The sequence below is a fragment of the Watersipora subatra genome, chromosome 1 (assembly GCF_963576615.1).
Source record: "Watersipora subatra chromosome 1, tzWatSuba1.1, whole genome shotgun sequence".
NCBI classification, from domain to species: Eukaryota; Metazoa; Bryozoa; class Gymnolaemata; order Cheilostomatida; family Watersiporidae; genus Watersipora; species Watersipora subatra.
In genome coordinates, this window is record NC_088708.1 from 57,168,298 (window position 1) to 57,185,999 (window position 17,702).

At 37.6% G+C, this 17,702-nt stretch overlaps 1 protein-coding gene across 1 annotated transcript in view; it reads left to right on the forward strand.

The window, feature by feature from the left end:
* Positions 1-17,702, forward strand: part of LOC137389456 (integrator complex subunit 1-like) — a 53,748-nt gene that overhangs the window by 27,013 nt on the left and 9,033 nt on the right. Inside the window, exons 20-32 of the mRNA XM_068075498.1 lie at positions 509-664; positions 2,785-2,883; positions 3,917-4,054; positions 4,174-4,285; positions 4,958-5,116; positions 7,464-7,582; positions 8,219-8,470; positions 9,553-9,756; positions 11,474-11,706; positions 13,231-13,573; positions 14,132-14,228; positions 15,148-15,321; positions 17,005-17,212. Of these exons, the coding sequence (XP_067931599.1) occupies positions 509-664; positions 2,785-2,883; positions 3,917-4,054; positions 4,174-4,285; positions 4,958-5,116; positions 7,464-7,582; positions 8,219-8,470; positions 9,553-9,756; positions 11,474-11,706; positions 13,231-13,573; positions 14,132-14,228; positions 15,148-15,321; positions 17,005-17,212 (2,294 nt within the window). The remainder of the gene's footprint in view (positions 1-508; positions 665-2,784; positions 2,884-3,916; positions 4,055-4,173; positions 4,286-4,957; positions 5,117-7,463; positions 7,583-8,218; positions 8,471-9,552; positions 9,757-11,473; positions 11,707-13,230; positions 13,574-14,131; positions 14,229-15,147; positions 15,322-17,004; positions 17,213-17,702) is intronic.

Sequence of the window (17,702 nt, forward strand, 5' to 3'; positions counted from 1 at the left end):
AGGTAACATTGTTAGTAGATTACAGCTAGTTTAAATATTATAAATACATCTTATATACGCATTATATAAGCGTTATATACGCATTATATTATATACACATTATATTATATACACATTACATTATATACACATTACATTATATGCACATTACATTATATGCACATTATATTATGCATATATTATATACTATATACGTGTTATATGCATATTGTATACACATTATATTGTATACACATTATATACACATTATATACTCATGAATAATACTTTTTCCTCGTTAAGTTTTAACTCTTGGTAGTATCACCTATTCGGATCAATTAGTAGTCGTAGTCAAGGTTTAGTTTTTAGATATCAGCCTAAAATTCTTTCATGTTTATAAGCTAAGCATTTTTATTTTATTGTGTACAAGTTTGTTTCTATCATAAATGAATCACCAACAGAGATTAGCGGAGTTAGGGAGGCTGTCAACCCTCAGTATTGTCACACTATACACTCTGTTTCATCACAGGCAATGCGAGCCATGTTCGTGGATGCTGTCACACAGCAGGCAATGGATATTGACATCAACACGCAGGTGGACGAGTTCGAGTGGCTACTCATAAATATAGCTGAATTAAAACTTTTCCCTGTCATTGCGACTGTCATTCAGGAGTCCCTCCATGAGGTTAGGCTCTAAGGCTTTTCAAGGGTTGTTTGTAAGATTAATTATTGTGGTTGCATCATGGTGTAATTATGTAATGTGAAGAGTTAGAAAAGATAGTACATGCTGGTCTTGACACGGCTGCTTGCAGATATATTGCTTGAAGCAGTCAAGATGGTGTTATCAGTGATATTCACTGTTAATCTGTTTAGGGTGTTTTCTGTGGCCCCACAACATGATTATTGTCTCTACTTTTATTCTGAGGCTAAGATTTTCTCATCAGTTGATTAGGAGGAGAGTGCCAATGGTGTGATGAGTGATGCATATGATAACCCCACCTAGCTATTTTTTTACATATGCTTGGGCACCATATAATTTAAATTGAGCTAGGTAACTCTCTCAATACCCAAAATCTGCAAAAGGGTTGGAGAACCATGGGGTGTAGGTGAGAGAAAGCAGAGGTAGTGTAGTTATGCCTTGCGAGCTCGGACAAGATAAACCACGAGGTGTAGGTGAGAGAAAACACAGGTAGTTATGCCTTGCGAGCTCGAACAAGATAAACCACGAGGTGTAGGTGAGAAAAAGCAGAGGTAGTTATGACTTGCGAGCTCAGACAAGATAAACCACGAGGTGTAGGTGAGAGAAAGCAGAGATAGTTATGACTTGCGAGCTCGGACAAGATAAACCACGAGGTGTAGGTGAGAGAAAGCAGAGGTAGTTATGCCTTGCGAGCTCGGACAAGATAAACCACGAGGTGTAGGTGAGAGAAAGTAGAGGTAGTTATGCCTTGCGAGCTCGGACAAGATAAACCACGAGGTGTAGGTGAGAGAAAACACAGGTAGTTATGCCTTGCGAGCTCGGACAAGATAAACCACGAGGTGTAGGTGAGAGAAAGCAGAGGTAGTTATGACTTGCGAGCTCGGACAAGATAAACCACGAGGTGTAGGTGAGAGAAAGCAGAGGTAGTTATGCCTTGCGAGCTCGGACAAGATAAACCACGAGGTGTAGGTGAGAGAAAGCAGAGGTAGTTATGACTTGCGAGCTCGGACAAGATAAACCACGAGGTGTAGGTGAGAGAAAACACAGGTAGTTATGCCTTGCGAGCTCGGACAAGATAAACCGCGAGGTGTAGGTGAGAGAAAGCAGAGGTAGTTATGACTTGCGAGCTCGGACAAGATAAACCACGAGGTGTAGGTGAGAGAAAGCAGAGGTAGTTATGCCTTGCGAGCTCGGACAAGATAAACCACAAGGTGTAGGTGAGAGAAAGCAGAGGTAGTTATGCCTTGCGAGCTCGGACAAGATAAACCACGAGGTGTAGGTGAGAGAAAGCAGAGGTAGTTATGACTTGCGAGCTCGGACAAGATAAACCACGAGGTGTAGGTGAGAGAAAGCAGAGGTAGTTATGACTTGCGAGCTCGGACAAGATAAACCACGAGGTGTAGGTGAGAGAAAGCAGAGGTAGTTATGACTTGCGAGCTCGGACAAGATAAACCACGAGGTGTAGGTGAGAGAAAGCAGAGGTAGTTATGACTTGCGAGCTCGGACAAGATAAACCACGAGGTGTAGGTGAGAGAAAGCAGAGGTAGGTAGGCCTTGTGAGCTCGGACAAGATAAACCGCGAGGTGTAGGTGAGAGAAAGCATAAGTAGCTATGCCTGACGAACTCGGACAAGATTTTGATGCTGTAGCGAAAACACCATAGCATAAGAAATAATTTGTAGATATTATTTCCTGTAACATTTTTCTTTTCTGTGTAATGGACACTTATAATGTATCATTGAGTGCGTTTTTAATGTGAGTAGCTCATTATTTGTGATGAAACCTAAAACCCTTCTGACATAGGCATAACATTGTTGGAGTTATTTTTTGGAGTTAATCTGATTTTAGCTTATCGATCTAGTCTTGTTAAATCTAACAGCAGCGTGTTTGAGATATGAAAACGGGTCAGTCAATCATTTTCTGTGCTGCTATAGATTATAATAATATCGTGGTTTTAAAAGGATAAAACCAAATTATTGAAAGCATTGATATGAGCGGTATTGTTAGGGTGCAGAATTTGATAGGACTTTGGATAATAATCGTCACTCTACAATGACAAGATTATCTCATGAAAAATAGTAAAATTGTAAATGGTTTGTTGTGCAGGCATTGTCTGTTGAGATGAAGATTGAAGTGATCACAGCATACATCACATATCTCCTGGAGTCTCAGCTCTACAGGAAAGAACCGTCTGAGACCATGCTGGTGGGCCTGCCTTTTAAACAGCATTGCTGTGTTCAATTAAATATTTTGCTTTATTCCTTATATATTTGATCTATAGTTATGATACTTAAATGAAACTTATTATTTCAAGTCGGTGAAATACCGACTGATTTAACTCGGATGTATGTCATAAATGTTGACATACGTGTTGACATGGCACCGATCAAAAACATTAAGTTCGGCCAAAAGGTTATCCAAGTTATCCATGTATTTGCATTATAAATTAGCTCTTCTTTGTGGCTAAACTTTCATAGCTTCGCTGCCTTCTACCCGTGTGTATTTGTGTACTGGCAGCATGTCATTATCAGTTCAAGTCATGTAAAACAGAAATGATGATGAAAGCATTAAAGTGTAAAACCTAGACATTAATCCAGAAGGGCATCATTTCGTTGATTATTTGAATGGTGAGGAATGAGACTATGTGTTGGGTTGATCTCATGGTCTGTAGGCTTGCTAGTGTTTTATTATTTGGTAAATATGTATATTTTATAATTGCTGTCAACCAAGAAATAGCAGGTAATTTTTTTCTGGAAGATTATTACTTTGTCATTGCAATGAAACTATTTGAAATTTTGAATTGTGTGCACCTGTACTGTAACATGTTTTTAAATGTTTAATTGGTAGCTGTTTAGAAATTTATATTTTTAAGCAATATAAATGTATTTCCTAGTAGATAGGTTTTTATGTGTTTCTGCAAATTTAAAATCTATTTATAATAACTATTCCATTTATTCTCCTTTACACTTCAAAAAGTTATAAATAAAGATGCTGTAATTGTTATAGCGCAATAAGATGTTGATCACTTTTTGAAACCACTCTAAATATTGTGTTACGCGGTTATTTTAGCCATAAAATGACATTTTCTTGCACATCTTATGGCATCCAACTTGCTAGTTCTTGGAGCAAGTTCACTGTTGTGTATGCTTACAGCCAGCTGTGGTTGGTTCATGTCTGCGGATGAGATGCTAATATCGAGTTTGTTGATTATCTCCTAAGATTTTTCCACAATATGTAGGTCCTATCCGAAGTGTTATGCAGTCGGTCGTCCCTTCGCAAGCAACTGTTCGCCAATAAAGAAATCTGTAAGCTCCTTCTCACCGCCTACTCAAACTTCATGGAAGACGCTGTGACTCGTACTGTTGCGTATGAATGGGCAAGTAGTTATGGATTCCTCGCAGTTGCGTGCATCCAGTTTCAAGGATTTCAACTTCGTGTATACGCGCATGTTTGATATGTGTGGTTGCTGCGATGAAGGGTCATATTGTATTGTAGCGGGACAAGTCGTCTTCCGTGATGGTCCAGTGGCACAGTGGACAGGTGGTCATTCTTCACTTGAGGATTGTTCATGCCATGATGGAAGTGTTGTCTATTAAAAACCTTGCAGGTTTGTTTTTATTGTTCAACCATTGTTTGCTCAAAAATATTACGGTAGCTGATATTTCAATAGAGCCTAAGTTCATCGTAGTCCATACTCTGTAATATTTTGGCATTTTATTTCATATGACAAATATAAGTCAATTTTATTTATACAAATTTTAGGAATATTATGTTGTCACAAAACAAGAAAACTAAAAAATGCAGTCAGAAAAGAAATTGAGAAAAAGAATTAGTTTAGACTTGACCACCACCTACACCACGACCTGACTGTACCCCATAGTCCCGATAGTAAAGTATATTCAAATAAAAATAATAATCGGCAAGGCTCGAAAAAGCACAACCTACACTTACGACTATGAGAGCAATCTGTGTCTACATGCACTAGTACATAGCACACATCCTTACAACTTTAGCACGCGTCCCTACAATGCTGTATGATCATCCCATGTGTGCAAATGCACCGGATATTCACACGAACATCCAACAGATTGTTACTATATTTGTTTAACAGTTTTGTATACTGTCACCGTACTAACCATTGGTTGTCTTACTACACAGGGACTCACGCTATCAGAGAAGGGAGCCATTTTGAAAATAAGTTTTTGTCAGATTTTAGATTAACCATATATCACAATAGCATTTAATTTTGAATATAGGCATTTCATTTGTTTATTTGTAGAGTTTTCAAGTGGAACTAGTTTGCTTGAACATTGGTTTCCAGCTGGCTGCAATCTTCCTGTTGGCTGTCATCCGTCCAATTCTGAGCTCACTGATCTTTTTACTGACGAACTGCGTAAAAAGATGCTTCAATCCAATAATGAGAGGCTTCTCACTGCAGGTAGATATTATAGTTGAGTTTCTCACTGATGTAACTGTGTGGGTTGAAAGATGAAATGAAAAAATGAGGCTAAGACAGAAGAGCTAACGAATAACGTGTGTTAGCTTGCTAGGAAACGGTAATTCAGTTGCAATTGCTGATATTCATTCATGTTGGGATGTACTCAATCGAGTTAGATGAAGTGAATTCTCTTTAGTTATCTCTCTCATTCCGTTCACTCCAATTCTATCCTAATTTGTCATATTATTCATTGATGTTTCAATTTTCATAAGTTTTGTTGGAGTTTCAGCGCATTATGACAGCTGTTTGTGGAGATAAGGCAGTCCATTGCTCATCCTATAATGCCTTTAGATGTATTATATAGGATGGGTAAGGGCGAAAGGAGCTGTCCGAGCATTAGCATGCTAGGGCTTGTTGTGCTTTGGCTGCTCTATTTGCTATCTTCACAAATAACGATCATACTAAATGTATGTGTATGGTTCTTTTCATCTAGAGAGGCGATTCTAACTATCAGCCCGTCAATATTCTCATCTCCCAATGTTATATATGCTAAGCTGCGTGTCAAGTGTTTAGTCCAAGGATAATTCTTTTATCAGATATCATAAACAAATTTTAATACTGTGCTGTGGCAATTGTGGATTAATATTTTTTTTGTAAAAAGAACACATGACTTGAGCATTTCCTTTCAATCCTTGTATTTATTTAATATGTAAATAACAGTAGTCAGTAACTTTTGCTGCGATGAGTAATTAACTAGCTCTTTTGACATGAAAATTTCAAGTCCAACTCGGATGCATGTACTATAAATAGCTGAATGGAGCGTGTAGCGATACAACACACCGGCACACTTACACTAAGAATAGTTTTTAAACTGTACTCAACCTGAAGCGTAGTATAAACTCATATGATAGCTTAGCTTAAATTTGAGCATTCGTTTGTACGGTCTTTAAAGGTTGACTTGCAACAAAATTCATGTTACAGTTATTTGGTATCAAAAAATTCACAATGTCTTATTTTGCGGTGTTGTAGTTGCAAAATATGTGGAAATGTGATTACAAGCTTTGAAAAGCTCAAAAACGAACAGTTAGTCGCAGCCATCACGAAAACGTCGTAGGTTGGAATCCCTTTCCAAAATGGCTCAAATGGGACATAGTTGAACACGATGGCTTCTGTTTACACTTTCATGCAACCTCATTTGTCGAAATATTTTCACAATTATACTTCACGCATTCAATAAAACCATGTCTATTGTCCTTACGCGTCTATTTCATCATCATTGTAATGCTGTCACTTTGAGCACTGATATCTCAAAACCGACTGTAAAAATTCGTTTAATTTTTTATCCTTAGCTCAGATGAGTGCATATCATCCTCTGATAAACATGATGAGTCTGTTGGTCACCTGTGATAGTCAAAAAATGCTGCAGAAATGGTTCGTGCTATTTGGCAGGAAGCACATCATCAGATTACGACTACATGATTAGACCAAACTGTAGTGAAACTGTAAAGTAGCGAGCATCTATTTTGGATAAGGGCTTTCCGGTAACACCTTAAGTGTTTGTCATAAACTAGTGCTACGAAACGTTTTATATTGAGCCTTTTATTTACCTTTCATTTCATGTGATAACATCACATGTCAAAACAATAACAGCGTCGAGTACGTCGTCAAAATAAAGGGATTCCAAACTACGGCATTTTCTGATGGCTGCAATTAACTGTTCGTTTTTTAGGTTTTAAGAGCTTGTAATAACGTTTTCACATATTTTGCACCTACAACACAGCACAGTAAAGCATTGTGAATCTCTTGATACCAAATAACTGCAATGTGAATTTTGTTGCAAGTCAACCTTTAAAATGAAACTAGCAGATAACCATGAGATTTAATCTCCTGTTTAGTGGATTAATAAATAGTAGTAGTTCTATAGCAAATATTAGTAGTTCTATAGCAAATAGTAGTAGTTCTATAGCATATAGTAGTAGTTCTATAGCTAATAGTAGTAGTTCTATAGCAAATATTAGTAGTTCTATAGCAAATAGTAGTAGTTCTATAGCAAATAGTAGTAGTTCTATAGCAAATAGTAGTGGTTCTATAGCAAATAGTAGTAGTTCTATAGCAAATAGTAGTAGTTCTATAGCATATAGTAGTAGTTCTATAGCAAATATTAGTAGTTCTATAGCAAATAGTAGTAGTTCTATAGCATATAGTAGTAGTTCTATAACATATAGTAGTAGTTCTATTGCATATATTAGTAGTTTTATAGCATATAGTAGTCCTATAGCATATAGTAGTACTGTAGCATATAGTAGTAGTTCTTTAACATATACTCTTTTGTCTTGTTCGGTTGCAGCTGTGAGCGATGTGAAACTCGAGCAGTTACTAGTCTTCTTTCAGCTATTTGGACTTCCTGTCAGCTCTGTCAACGCTATTTTGCATCTCATAGATGAACATTGCAAGGCTGACTCGCAGGTATATCATGTCTATATATAATCTTCTGCCTTAGGTAATTGCTAGCATCAGATTTATTTAAATTTCACTCAGTTGCCTTTAGACTTTGTAATTAAATGTTTTAACACTTTCAGCTCTGCACCGTTCCAACAATAACCACATTTGATGCTAGTCATTGATGTGTATCTTGGTATATTTTACGTATGTATAAACTAAAGAGACGGTTTGTTTTATACCACTACAATCGTTAAACTAGCAGCTTTATGGCGAGTGCAGGGGTGTTGTCCTTCTTAACAAAGAAAGGAGTGCTCAAGATAGACTTGGTGAATATTCAGTTGGAGTTTTGTTTACATGTACCTAGATGTAGGCGCTAGGTGCTGACAGATATTATCATTAGGTGCTGACAGGTACCATCATTAGGTGCTGAAAGATATTATCAGGCACTGCCGGTCGTTATTATTCATTACTATTTTGGTGCTTAGTTATTAGTAAATTGTTATTAGTAAAGTAAGACGTAATATTGACTTCATGTCCAAGAAGGTCACGTCCAGGGCTTTTTTCTTGAGTGATTCCTTCAACATCCTTTACTTACGTTGTCATGCTGGGTTTTCGTTTGTTTTTCACTTGTTTTCTCTAGTCATTGTTTTCTACGTACAGGCAGTAAAGAACTGTGTCGAACCTCAGCGGCAGTACCTTAGCCAACTGTTGCGCACACAGAGGTTGAGAGGCGCGGAGGGAGGCGACTCGCTCGCGGCTGTGTTAGAGATAGGTGCGTCTCAGCCTATGGATACCAAGGAAGTTAAGCATGAGAAAAGTAGGAAAAGTGGAGCTGGTGTGAGAACTCTTTCAATGCTGGAATCAAGGCCGGTAGAGATGATGGGATCAGATACTGACACATTCGTACAAGCTGTGAGTAACTTCTTTGAAAGTTTCTCTGCTCACCTTGTGGATTTAACAAATATGTTGCTAATACATTTCGCTCGTGCGTGCGCGTGTGTGTGTGCATTGGTGTGCGTGTGCCCGTGTGTGTGCGCGCGCGTGTGTGTGTCAGTAAGTGTCTTTACTAAATACTAAAAGTTCACTGTTTTTAAGCATGTTGCAACATCTGCAATGGCGGACAACAGTTGAACTGTTAAAAATGTTATCGTAGGTCTAAGAAAGAGATGATATTGTTTTACATGCTGCACTTTGGTAGTAGAATATGTTTGACCTCTAGTGTGCCTGAAGCGAAATCTTGAGTTCTAACCTCAACACAATATGTCTTTAAATTCAGTTGTTACAAGGTTTCCTGCGCTTTCTAAAGTCTCTCACACAAATAAATTTCTCTATCTTATGTATTTGTCAATTAGCAATTGCTTCCGTGGTAGTTTATGACAGTTGTTCCTCTGCGGCAAAATAGAGGTGTTCATTTTCACCATAGTTATTTGATGTTGCACAACAGTACGTATTGTAACAGTATGCGTTGTAACGGTATGTGTTGTTACGGTATGCGTTGTAACAGTGCCCATTCCCACAATACGTTTTAAAACAGTACACATTGTAAGAGTATGTATTGTAACAGTACACATTAAAACAGTATGTGTTGTAACAGTACATATTATAACAGTATGTGTTGTAACAGTACATATTATAACAGTATGTGTTGTAACAGTACATATTATAACAGTATGTGTTGTAACACTACGCATTGAACTATACTTATTGTAGCTGTACACATTGTAACAGTTTTTAAATATCAAATTATTCAAAACATTTGGATAAATGACTAGCTGCAAACCTGTCAAGTTCCTGTGCATAGATATTTGTTGTCTAAAGCTTGTTACATTGTTGATAATAATGTGTTTGTCAGCATTGATCATTATAGTTTTATTTGGCCCCTCTTTAAGTGTATGCTGACAGACAAAACAGGGAGCAGATTAATGTAATTAAACTATAGGTGAGTTTGGTTTCTTATCAGCAAAAAAAACTGTTTTTCACCTTCGTGTTTGCAGAAGTTATGCAAGGAAGAGTGCACTAAGGAAGGGCTTGTCATAGCCCAGCGGACCCTAGCGTCTGACCCATCTCTGGCAACAAAGCTATCTCAGTCACTTCTTGTTGCTCTTTCCAGCTCGAATGAGGCAGCACTTCTCAGCTGTCTTTCAGCATTTGCCAGTCACACCGCTGCCGTGCTTCGACTCCTTGCTGCCAACATCCAGGTATGTTGTTTCTTTTCGCCATTGGTCAGCTGTTGGCAGCATGGCTGACTATCTTAGCTCTATGCACATCACAAACCTTAGACTTGCTGCTCTGTTATTAGATAATTTATTTGCATTGGTCTACACTGCTGCCTGTTGACTAGAAAGTTGAAAAAAAAATTTTTCAACTGTTGCACCACACAACAAGTATCAGCAGACAGTTACTCTCACTCTGGTAATAAAACCTTCCTGTAATATTAAAAAGCATTCCTCTCTCATTGTTCTAACGCAGAGCTAAATCACATATAAGTCAGTAGGCCTTTTCCTTCAATGATGGGCTACAAGCTAGTCGTTCTTTTGGTGGTGAGCGAGTGAGAGTCATCTCAATATCTCTCAAGATTGGCGGTTCGAAGTGTGCAGTTTGTGTACTGTTACAGTAATCATTCACTTTTCAGGGTTAAATGGGGCAGGTTCGTCCCATGATAAGTAAAAATCCACGATAACTAAAAATTTACGAAATGCAAAATAATTTTTAAAGTCACAGTTTTATTAATTGTAAGTATTTGCTCTTTTTCTTAAGCTCGGTAAACAGCTTTGCAAGTCATGTGCATGCTGTACGTCTACCCTTAACAAAACCTAATGGAAAAATAACAAACTGTGATGGCTGTCCTTACAATAATGCTTACGGAGGGATATTGCTGGGTCATAGCATGAGCGAGTTTACATATTTTATATATTTTATTTGGGTACTTTTTATTAATATTAATTTTCTTAAATTTTTAATGAATATCTATGTTTTACCCCATGAAGTACTGAAGCCCCAAAAAGTGAACCGTGAAGAAGCTAAGGGATCACAATGGTTGTACTCCATCTCCATTCTATTCAACTACATGCTCCTACAGCTCATCTTTACCGTCATTGTTTAGTTCAAATGTTTGTCAGTTAAACTTGTTTGCTGTTTAAAGGTATGGCCACCTGTGCCAATTTTGTCGTTGTTTTCTACCGAAATCACGAAATGAACGAAAAAACACAGACTTATTCAGCTGAAATTCACAGAATTGTCAGAGCTGTGCATGCACACCGATATCGTCAACGAAACGCTTTCAATTGGATAAACAAATTATTAGCGAGCACGATTCTAGTAGCTTTCAAGATATATACATGTATATGTAGTCCGAGGCACATTAGGCGTCACAAAAAAACTAACGCAATTCGCCATAGTAAATACGATGCAACTAACTTAATTGCGCTAAAGATGGCAACTCTTTCTACAACAGAACTTTTGCTGCTAAAAAACGCATTGTCATTATTAAAAAGAAACTATTTGTAGACATACTGTTCGAACAATAAAGAACCAACAATAGTGCAATCTAAGCAGTGGCTTCGTATGTACTATGTTAAATTGTACTGGTACTTTTATTGTGTTTCGCAATAAGTGTCTTGGACTATACCAATTGCAAAAGCTACTAAAATCACGCTCACTAATAATTTGTTTATCCAATTGAAAGCGTTTCGTCGACGATATTGGTGCGCCTGCACAGCTCTGACAATTCTTTGAATTTCGGACAAATGATTATATGTTTTTCGTTCATTTTGTGAGTTCAGCCAGAACCAACGAAAAAATTGGCACGCGTAGCTGTACCTTAACCCAGTACTACTGTTAAGCAACTCATGTAATCTACTTTGATTCATAGTTTGGCCCACTTGCTTTTGCTGTAGTTTATTGTTCTATTACCAGGATCTTCCGCAGCCAACTAGGCAGCTCTTCGAGGCACTTAGCTCGCTGCCCGACCTACCAGCGGTGATTGTGAACACAGTTAGAAGTGTTTGTTCTCAGCTTACTCCTTCGAGCGATCCGCTGAGCAGTTCTGAATGTGAATTCAACCAGCAGATGATTAAACTATGTCTGAGCAATGAGAGGAAGAAGGCTGTTGATATCTGCATGCAGCAGGCTCTTCTTATCCAGAATGGGTTAGTACGGAGGATTGTGTGATTCAGAATGGGTTGGTAGGGAGGATTGTGTGATTCAGAATGGGTTAGTATGGAGGACTGTGTGATTCAGAATGGGTTAGTACGGAGGATTGTGTGATTGGAGTTTGTCAGTTGGCTCTCTCTATCATAGCCAGTTATTGGCTAAGCTTCCTTACAGCTAAAGCCTAGCGACACCCTATATATAGCACTGCAATGCCATCATGGAAACAGCCGTGTCACTCTCATTCTGTCATGATTTAGTGTCGTTGTTTAGAAGTGAAACACGTGTGCGATGCATGGCATCGCATTGAAGATCTGGCAAAAAGATCCATGGCATCTTTTTGCCGTAGCAATGGCTTTAGTGACCAATGGCATCATAATTGTGTTTGTGCATAGGTTAAGGATACAACCTTGACATAGGCGTCACACAACCATTGCTCTACTATAACGCCCAATGGGAACATGATCTTCTTGTCAGCATAGCACTCCGGCACCGGCACACCCAGGTGTCACTACTCTATCACTGTATGAAAACGTAGCAAATATAAGCCTATGATTACCTTTTTCTTCTTTAGACTGGTTTAGACTGGTTTAGACTAGTCGGCATGTTCAAATGGCTTCAGTTGAGTTGATGATGAAAAGGTATATCTGCTCTGGTAACATGCCTTCGTATAGGACATATATTACTAAAAATTATACTTTGTAGATTATAATTTTCATTCGAAGGCTGTATTTGAAGTGTACCATCTATATGGATTGCTAACCACTTGCAAAATGAGGTAGCTCAGGTTGAGGGTAGTTCATCACGGCATGTTCACTTTGAAGGAAGTTATCTTTCCATGCTTTTTCACATTCAAAACCTTATCATTTTTTTGCCATTAGCGGAAAACACATTTTACTGAACAAAGCAACGTGAAAGTTCAGATTATTAGTGTTTAACTGGTTGGAAATAGATTGAGCTCACTTGTTGTTTGAAATGGTCATATAGTTTTCAACTTCCTGTTAGGTCATTTTCAGTGGAAAACAGTTTGTTAAAGAGAGTCTAATTTATAAACAACGAAGTGCATCATAGGTATTCATCTGTTTTTTGCATTTTGGTTGTTGTACAAGCTTATGAGGTAGTTTTAGACATCTATTCAGTATGAAGTTAGAATTACAAGGTACGATTCATTGAAATATTTTAGCCAATGCATTACAACTGCCTGTAAATAACATTCACCATATAAATTTTGTTCCTTGTGTGGTAAACATTTCTATGAAGAAATACCAGCAACTTATAGCTATAGCTCAGTATTGAAGTTCTCCAGAACTTAGTATGTTATATTACTTAAATACCTAGTATTTACATATAATAATTTAATGCATATATTAGGCTGACTAGGCATTGCTATCCATCACATTTGCGTATTCGTATATCTATTTTCGGAATTGAATTTATTTGAGACAACAAATCTCATGATGAAATTCTTCTCTATTTGCTGTTTGAATGGGCCATCACCATGTTTCTCTAATTTTGATTTTTAGCGGAAGTAGTCCAGTCTTTCTCGGTCTTCTCATAGACTGGTTAGAGCTGTTGGACCCTGAAATTACCAACCTTAGTTCTGACCTGCAAGATAAGCTGCTCTTTGGCAAGTCTGTAGGTGAGACTGAGAACTCTCAGGCTAAAGTTTGTCTAGCGGGGCCAGCGTATCTACGGTCTCTACTTACGCATCACACAAGATGGAGCACGATACGACAAACCATCCATAGACTGCTGTCTGAAGAACAGTGTTTGAGCAACTGGTGCCCAGCCTCAGTTCTGGACTTTTTGGTTGTATGCATCGGGCATCCTCGGCTATACCAAGGCAGGGAGCAGAAGAAGCCAAGGGTAAGTGGTTTATACAATGGTTGTAAGGCTTGTGAGTGGGAACAGCTGTCTATCAGTAGCCATATTGAGGTACAAGGTAACATATCATAAAGTTGTGCTCATTAAGAAAATCAGTGCTATGTTCTTGCGTAGCCCGTAGCTCATATTTAAGATTGACAATTTCATGTGTAGATGCAATAGATATTTTGTCTTTAGTTGGTGTCTGTCACAGTGATACTGCAAGCCACAGCCATTAACTTTCTATCTTAAGGATAAAATTAACGTTCATCTCAATCAACACAATTTGACGAGCACTTAAATTTAAGCTTTTTGGTGGTGTTCTGTGTCATTTTCTTTTGCCCGTGACTCAGATGTAACCTGCTAGAATTTGTCATTTACCTCGGCTGCTGGCTGAACCTCTATTTAACTTTGCTCTCAAATAATAATAATAACTAAATGGTGGACATTAGGGTTTCCATATTTTCTAAGCAATTGTTGTTTCAGGGTCTATTTACTAGCATTACATTTCCATCAGGAGGTTTGTTTCATCACCATACTTCTCATACATGTCAATTGTAGAAAGGGCAGGTGGAGGATGTTCTTTGTCTGAGTCCTGAAGAGACTCAGAATGTCGCTCGACTAGTTTGTTTGGAGGCAACTCAGGCAGCAGGCGGAGGTGATGTAGTTGCTACTGCATACTTCAGTTTCTGAACATGACATGTAACAACTGTTACTTCATAACTGTAACACTGCGGGTTTACACAAAGAAAATATTTCGTATAATATTTAATATAATAGTCACTTGTGTTGCTAACAGATTTTAGGTAAAACTTTTAAAGGTTATATTCTGCAATAAATTAGGAGTTTTCTCTTTAATCATGAATGAAGATTACATTGTTTTTTGCTTGTAGTTTAAACATTTTTCTGATGCGGAGATTTGAAGTGTTTTGGTAACTTCTTAAATAGAACCTAAATACAAAGTAGCTGTCTTTATTACACACTCTACTGTTGTGTGATATTAAATTGCAGTCTATATTTAACAAAAGAATGAAGAAAACTATAGAGATCTTTAGTACAGATTTGTCAAGGAATAGGAAACTTGTGTATGCAGAGCTATTTATTAATTCTCTTACAGATTTTAAAAATCTATATTATTACGATTAGTATTTAGATTATTTGTAAAGGCTGCCAGCGGGTAGAGTAGGTGGAGCAAGCCACGTAAGCCAAGTCAGATATCCAAGCTTTTTAGCTGTCTCCAAGCTGTAATAATAACCAGATATACCATGTTCAATTATCTTGTTGCAAAAGTTCCATCTTTTTTCAACTTCAAACCTTAGTGAGTGCTCAAAAACCCGCCACTTCTTATTGTGAGTAGTCATTATAAGTTATACGCTGAGTTGTCTACTCTTGCATTTATTACCTTATGAGAAAGATAGGCAATAGTTTTATTGTATTTATATTTGCCTGCTTCATCTTACTTTCCCATTTTAAATGTAAATTTTATGTTTAAAATTATACCATATGAAATAAAAAGCTGTTTATTGAACGCTACATGTGATTTCAGTAGTTATTCAGTAATGATTTTTAATTACTAGGTAGTGCAACAGCAATCCCAGATGCTGCTAGGGTGTCCCTTCTTCTCAAATGCTGTGTGGAGGAATCTTCTCTGAAATCTCTAGTCGAGCACCTTGAGTACGTAGCCACAAGGTCGGTTCCTGACAGCGTTTGCTGCCGTCGTCTGCTCATCCTACTCTACGCTCAGCAACCAAGTGAGAGACACTCCTCTTGGCCATTGATCAAATTTGTCCGAAGCAATGTTTTAGCAATTGTTCTGTTCAAGTCGTTTGTAAATTCTTTCGCACTAGCTAGTTTAGCTGATGTACCTAGTTTAACTGATGTCTAACAGAGTTGCAGATGGTAGTGCATCAGATAATTGAACAGTTTTATTTATTGGTCAATAATATGGCAGGACTTTACGGTAGTCCCTCCCTATTGGTCAATAATACGGCAGGACTTTACGGTAGTCTCTCACTATTGGTCAATAATACGGCAGGACTTTACAGTAGTCCCTCACTATTGGTCAATAATACGACAGGACTTTACCGTAGTCTCTCGCTACTTCTTGGTTCAGCTTTCGCTGCTTCAGTACTTTACGAGATAAAACAAATTTTCATTAAAAAGTTTTAAAAAATAAAAAAATAAACTAAAATACATGAATCTCTCGTCTAATGAGATCCTACACAGGCATCATTATGAGAGCAGTCATCGCTGTTTTACTGTTACGTTTTGTGAAGTGCAAAAGTGCCAAGTGCTTGTAACACCCTTAATTATTCCTCTTAAGTGACCTTGACCCTCAAAATCATCTAATGATTCTAAGAAAAGCTTATGGTTAATGAAAAAGTGACTATTACATATGAGTATTAGTTTTTATTTCGCAGATTTTCACTTTTCGTAGAAGCCGCTACTTTTAATTAACCACTAAAAGTAAGGGATTCGTATATAGGACTGCTATAGAGCTGTATCAACGAAATCATTAAACTAGACTTTCAAGAGCGTCCTATTAAAACTTCAAAACTTCTCACCAAGATCACTTTCGTTGAAATAAGTTTGTTCAGCTGGTTAAACAATTACGGTTTAACACAGTTAAACTGTTCTACAGAGTTAAACAATGTGTGCATACCGCTGAGTCATTTTTAAAATTGCAAATGTCGTGTTAAGGTCAAGTGAACAAGGTTTTATGCATACTTTTTTGACAAGGAACTTGTCAAAAAAGTATGCATAAAAATAGGCGTGAAATATATTTTCACAGGTGTCAGCAAGGTCAAAGACGTATGGCAAATTCATGGCATTAGCAGGTGAATGGTTCTTGTCAAGTTTATAACAACTGTTAAGTAACTTAACTTGATCAGTTTATGACGCATTCATGATTCTTGACATATGTCAAGTCAAAGCAAATGCTCGGTAGTTGATCTGTGTCCAGTTCATTTTGCAGATAAAATTAATAATGCTTGTCATGTTGGTGACATGCACCAGGTTAGGAGCAGGTTTAGGAGTATGTCTTGTTACTGTTGCATGCTTGTGTTACCACACTTGTCATGACCAGAAAATAACCTAGCCAGAATGTAAAAGCGCATATATAAAAAAAGTGTTGTTTTTCAACAGGCAGCTAACTGTATTTTAAACTATGACTGAAGGATTGACCGTAAGCTTATATGTGATGGATGCTTGATACTTTTTTCTCTCGCCTCCTTTTGATTGGTTAGTTGTTGCTTATCATTTGTATTTGAGCGCAACGGAAAGATCTTTAAGTAAAAATGTCTGTCACGACTAATTTTCCTCTAGTGTGCTCTGACCTACAGCGCAGCACATAATTTTGTACCCATGGTTAACATGATAGCATAACATCCCATGTTTCGAACTTCATCGTCGTGCATCCCTTTCTGTGCTTTTAGAGCTCATTCATTGGTTGGGGGATACCACTATTTTTTATAAGGATGTTTCATTGGCCCTCCAAGGCCCTTGCGCCCTTGATCCTGAAGTACACTCCGCTCTCACCACACTTAGCAACGTGAAAGCAGGAAAGAAGTACATACTAAGCAGCAGCGATGCCAACCTTGTCTGCAGAAGGCTTGCGTCTCACCACCCCTTGCTCTTCCTCAGGTGAATAACCTGTTTGCTGGCCATCATACCTAAGCTTTAGCACTTCTTTTAAGTTCACAATGTCCAAATATTAAATTGCAGGTAAATGAAAGTTATAAATTGCTGAAAATGGAAGACACTAAAATAGGGCCAATTGATTCCATTTAGTAAGTATTTGTTACAGACAACATAGCTCGGGCAAGTAAAGTGTTTTAGTAAAACCATTTACTGCAATGCAGTAGCGTGTTAACTTGTGTGACCTTGAAGATTAGCCTAAGTACTACATGTATATATAATTTTTTATAATGCAGTATTTAAATACAAACCATTTTTTCCGCAAGATTCATTCAAGCGGAGTACAGTTTCTCATAAACAATCATTTGTTAAACTTTATTATTTATTAGAAGAGCCACAGGCTTTAGAATAAGTCTAGCTGTTCTACTGCTGTTACATGGAACACGAGCATACATATCAGCTAACAGCTCTCTAGGCACTATTTAATATATTCTAC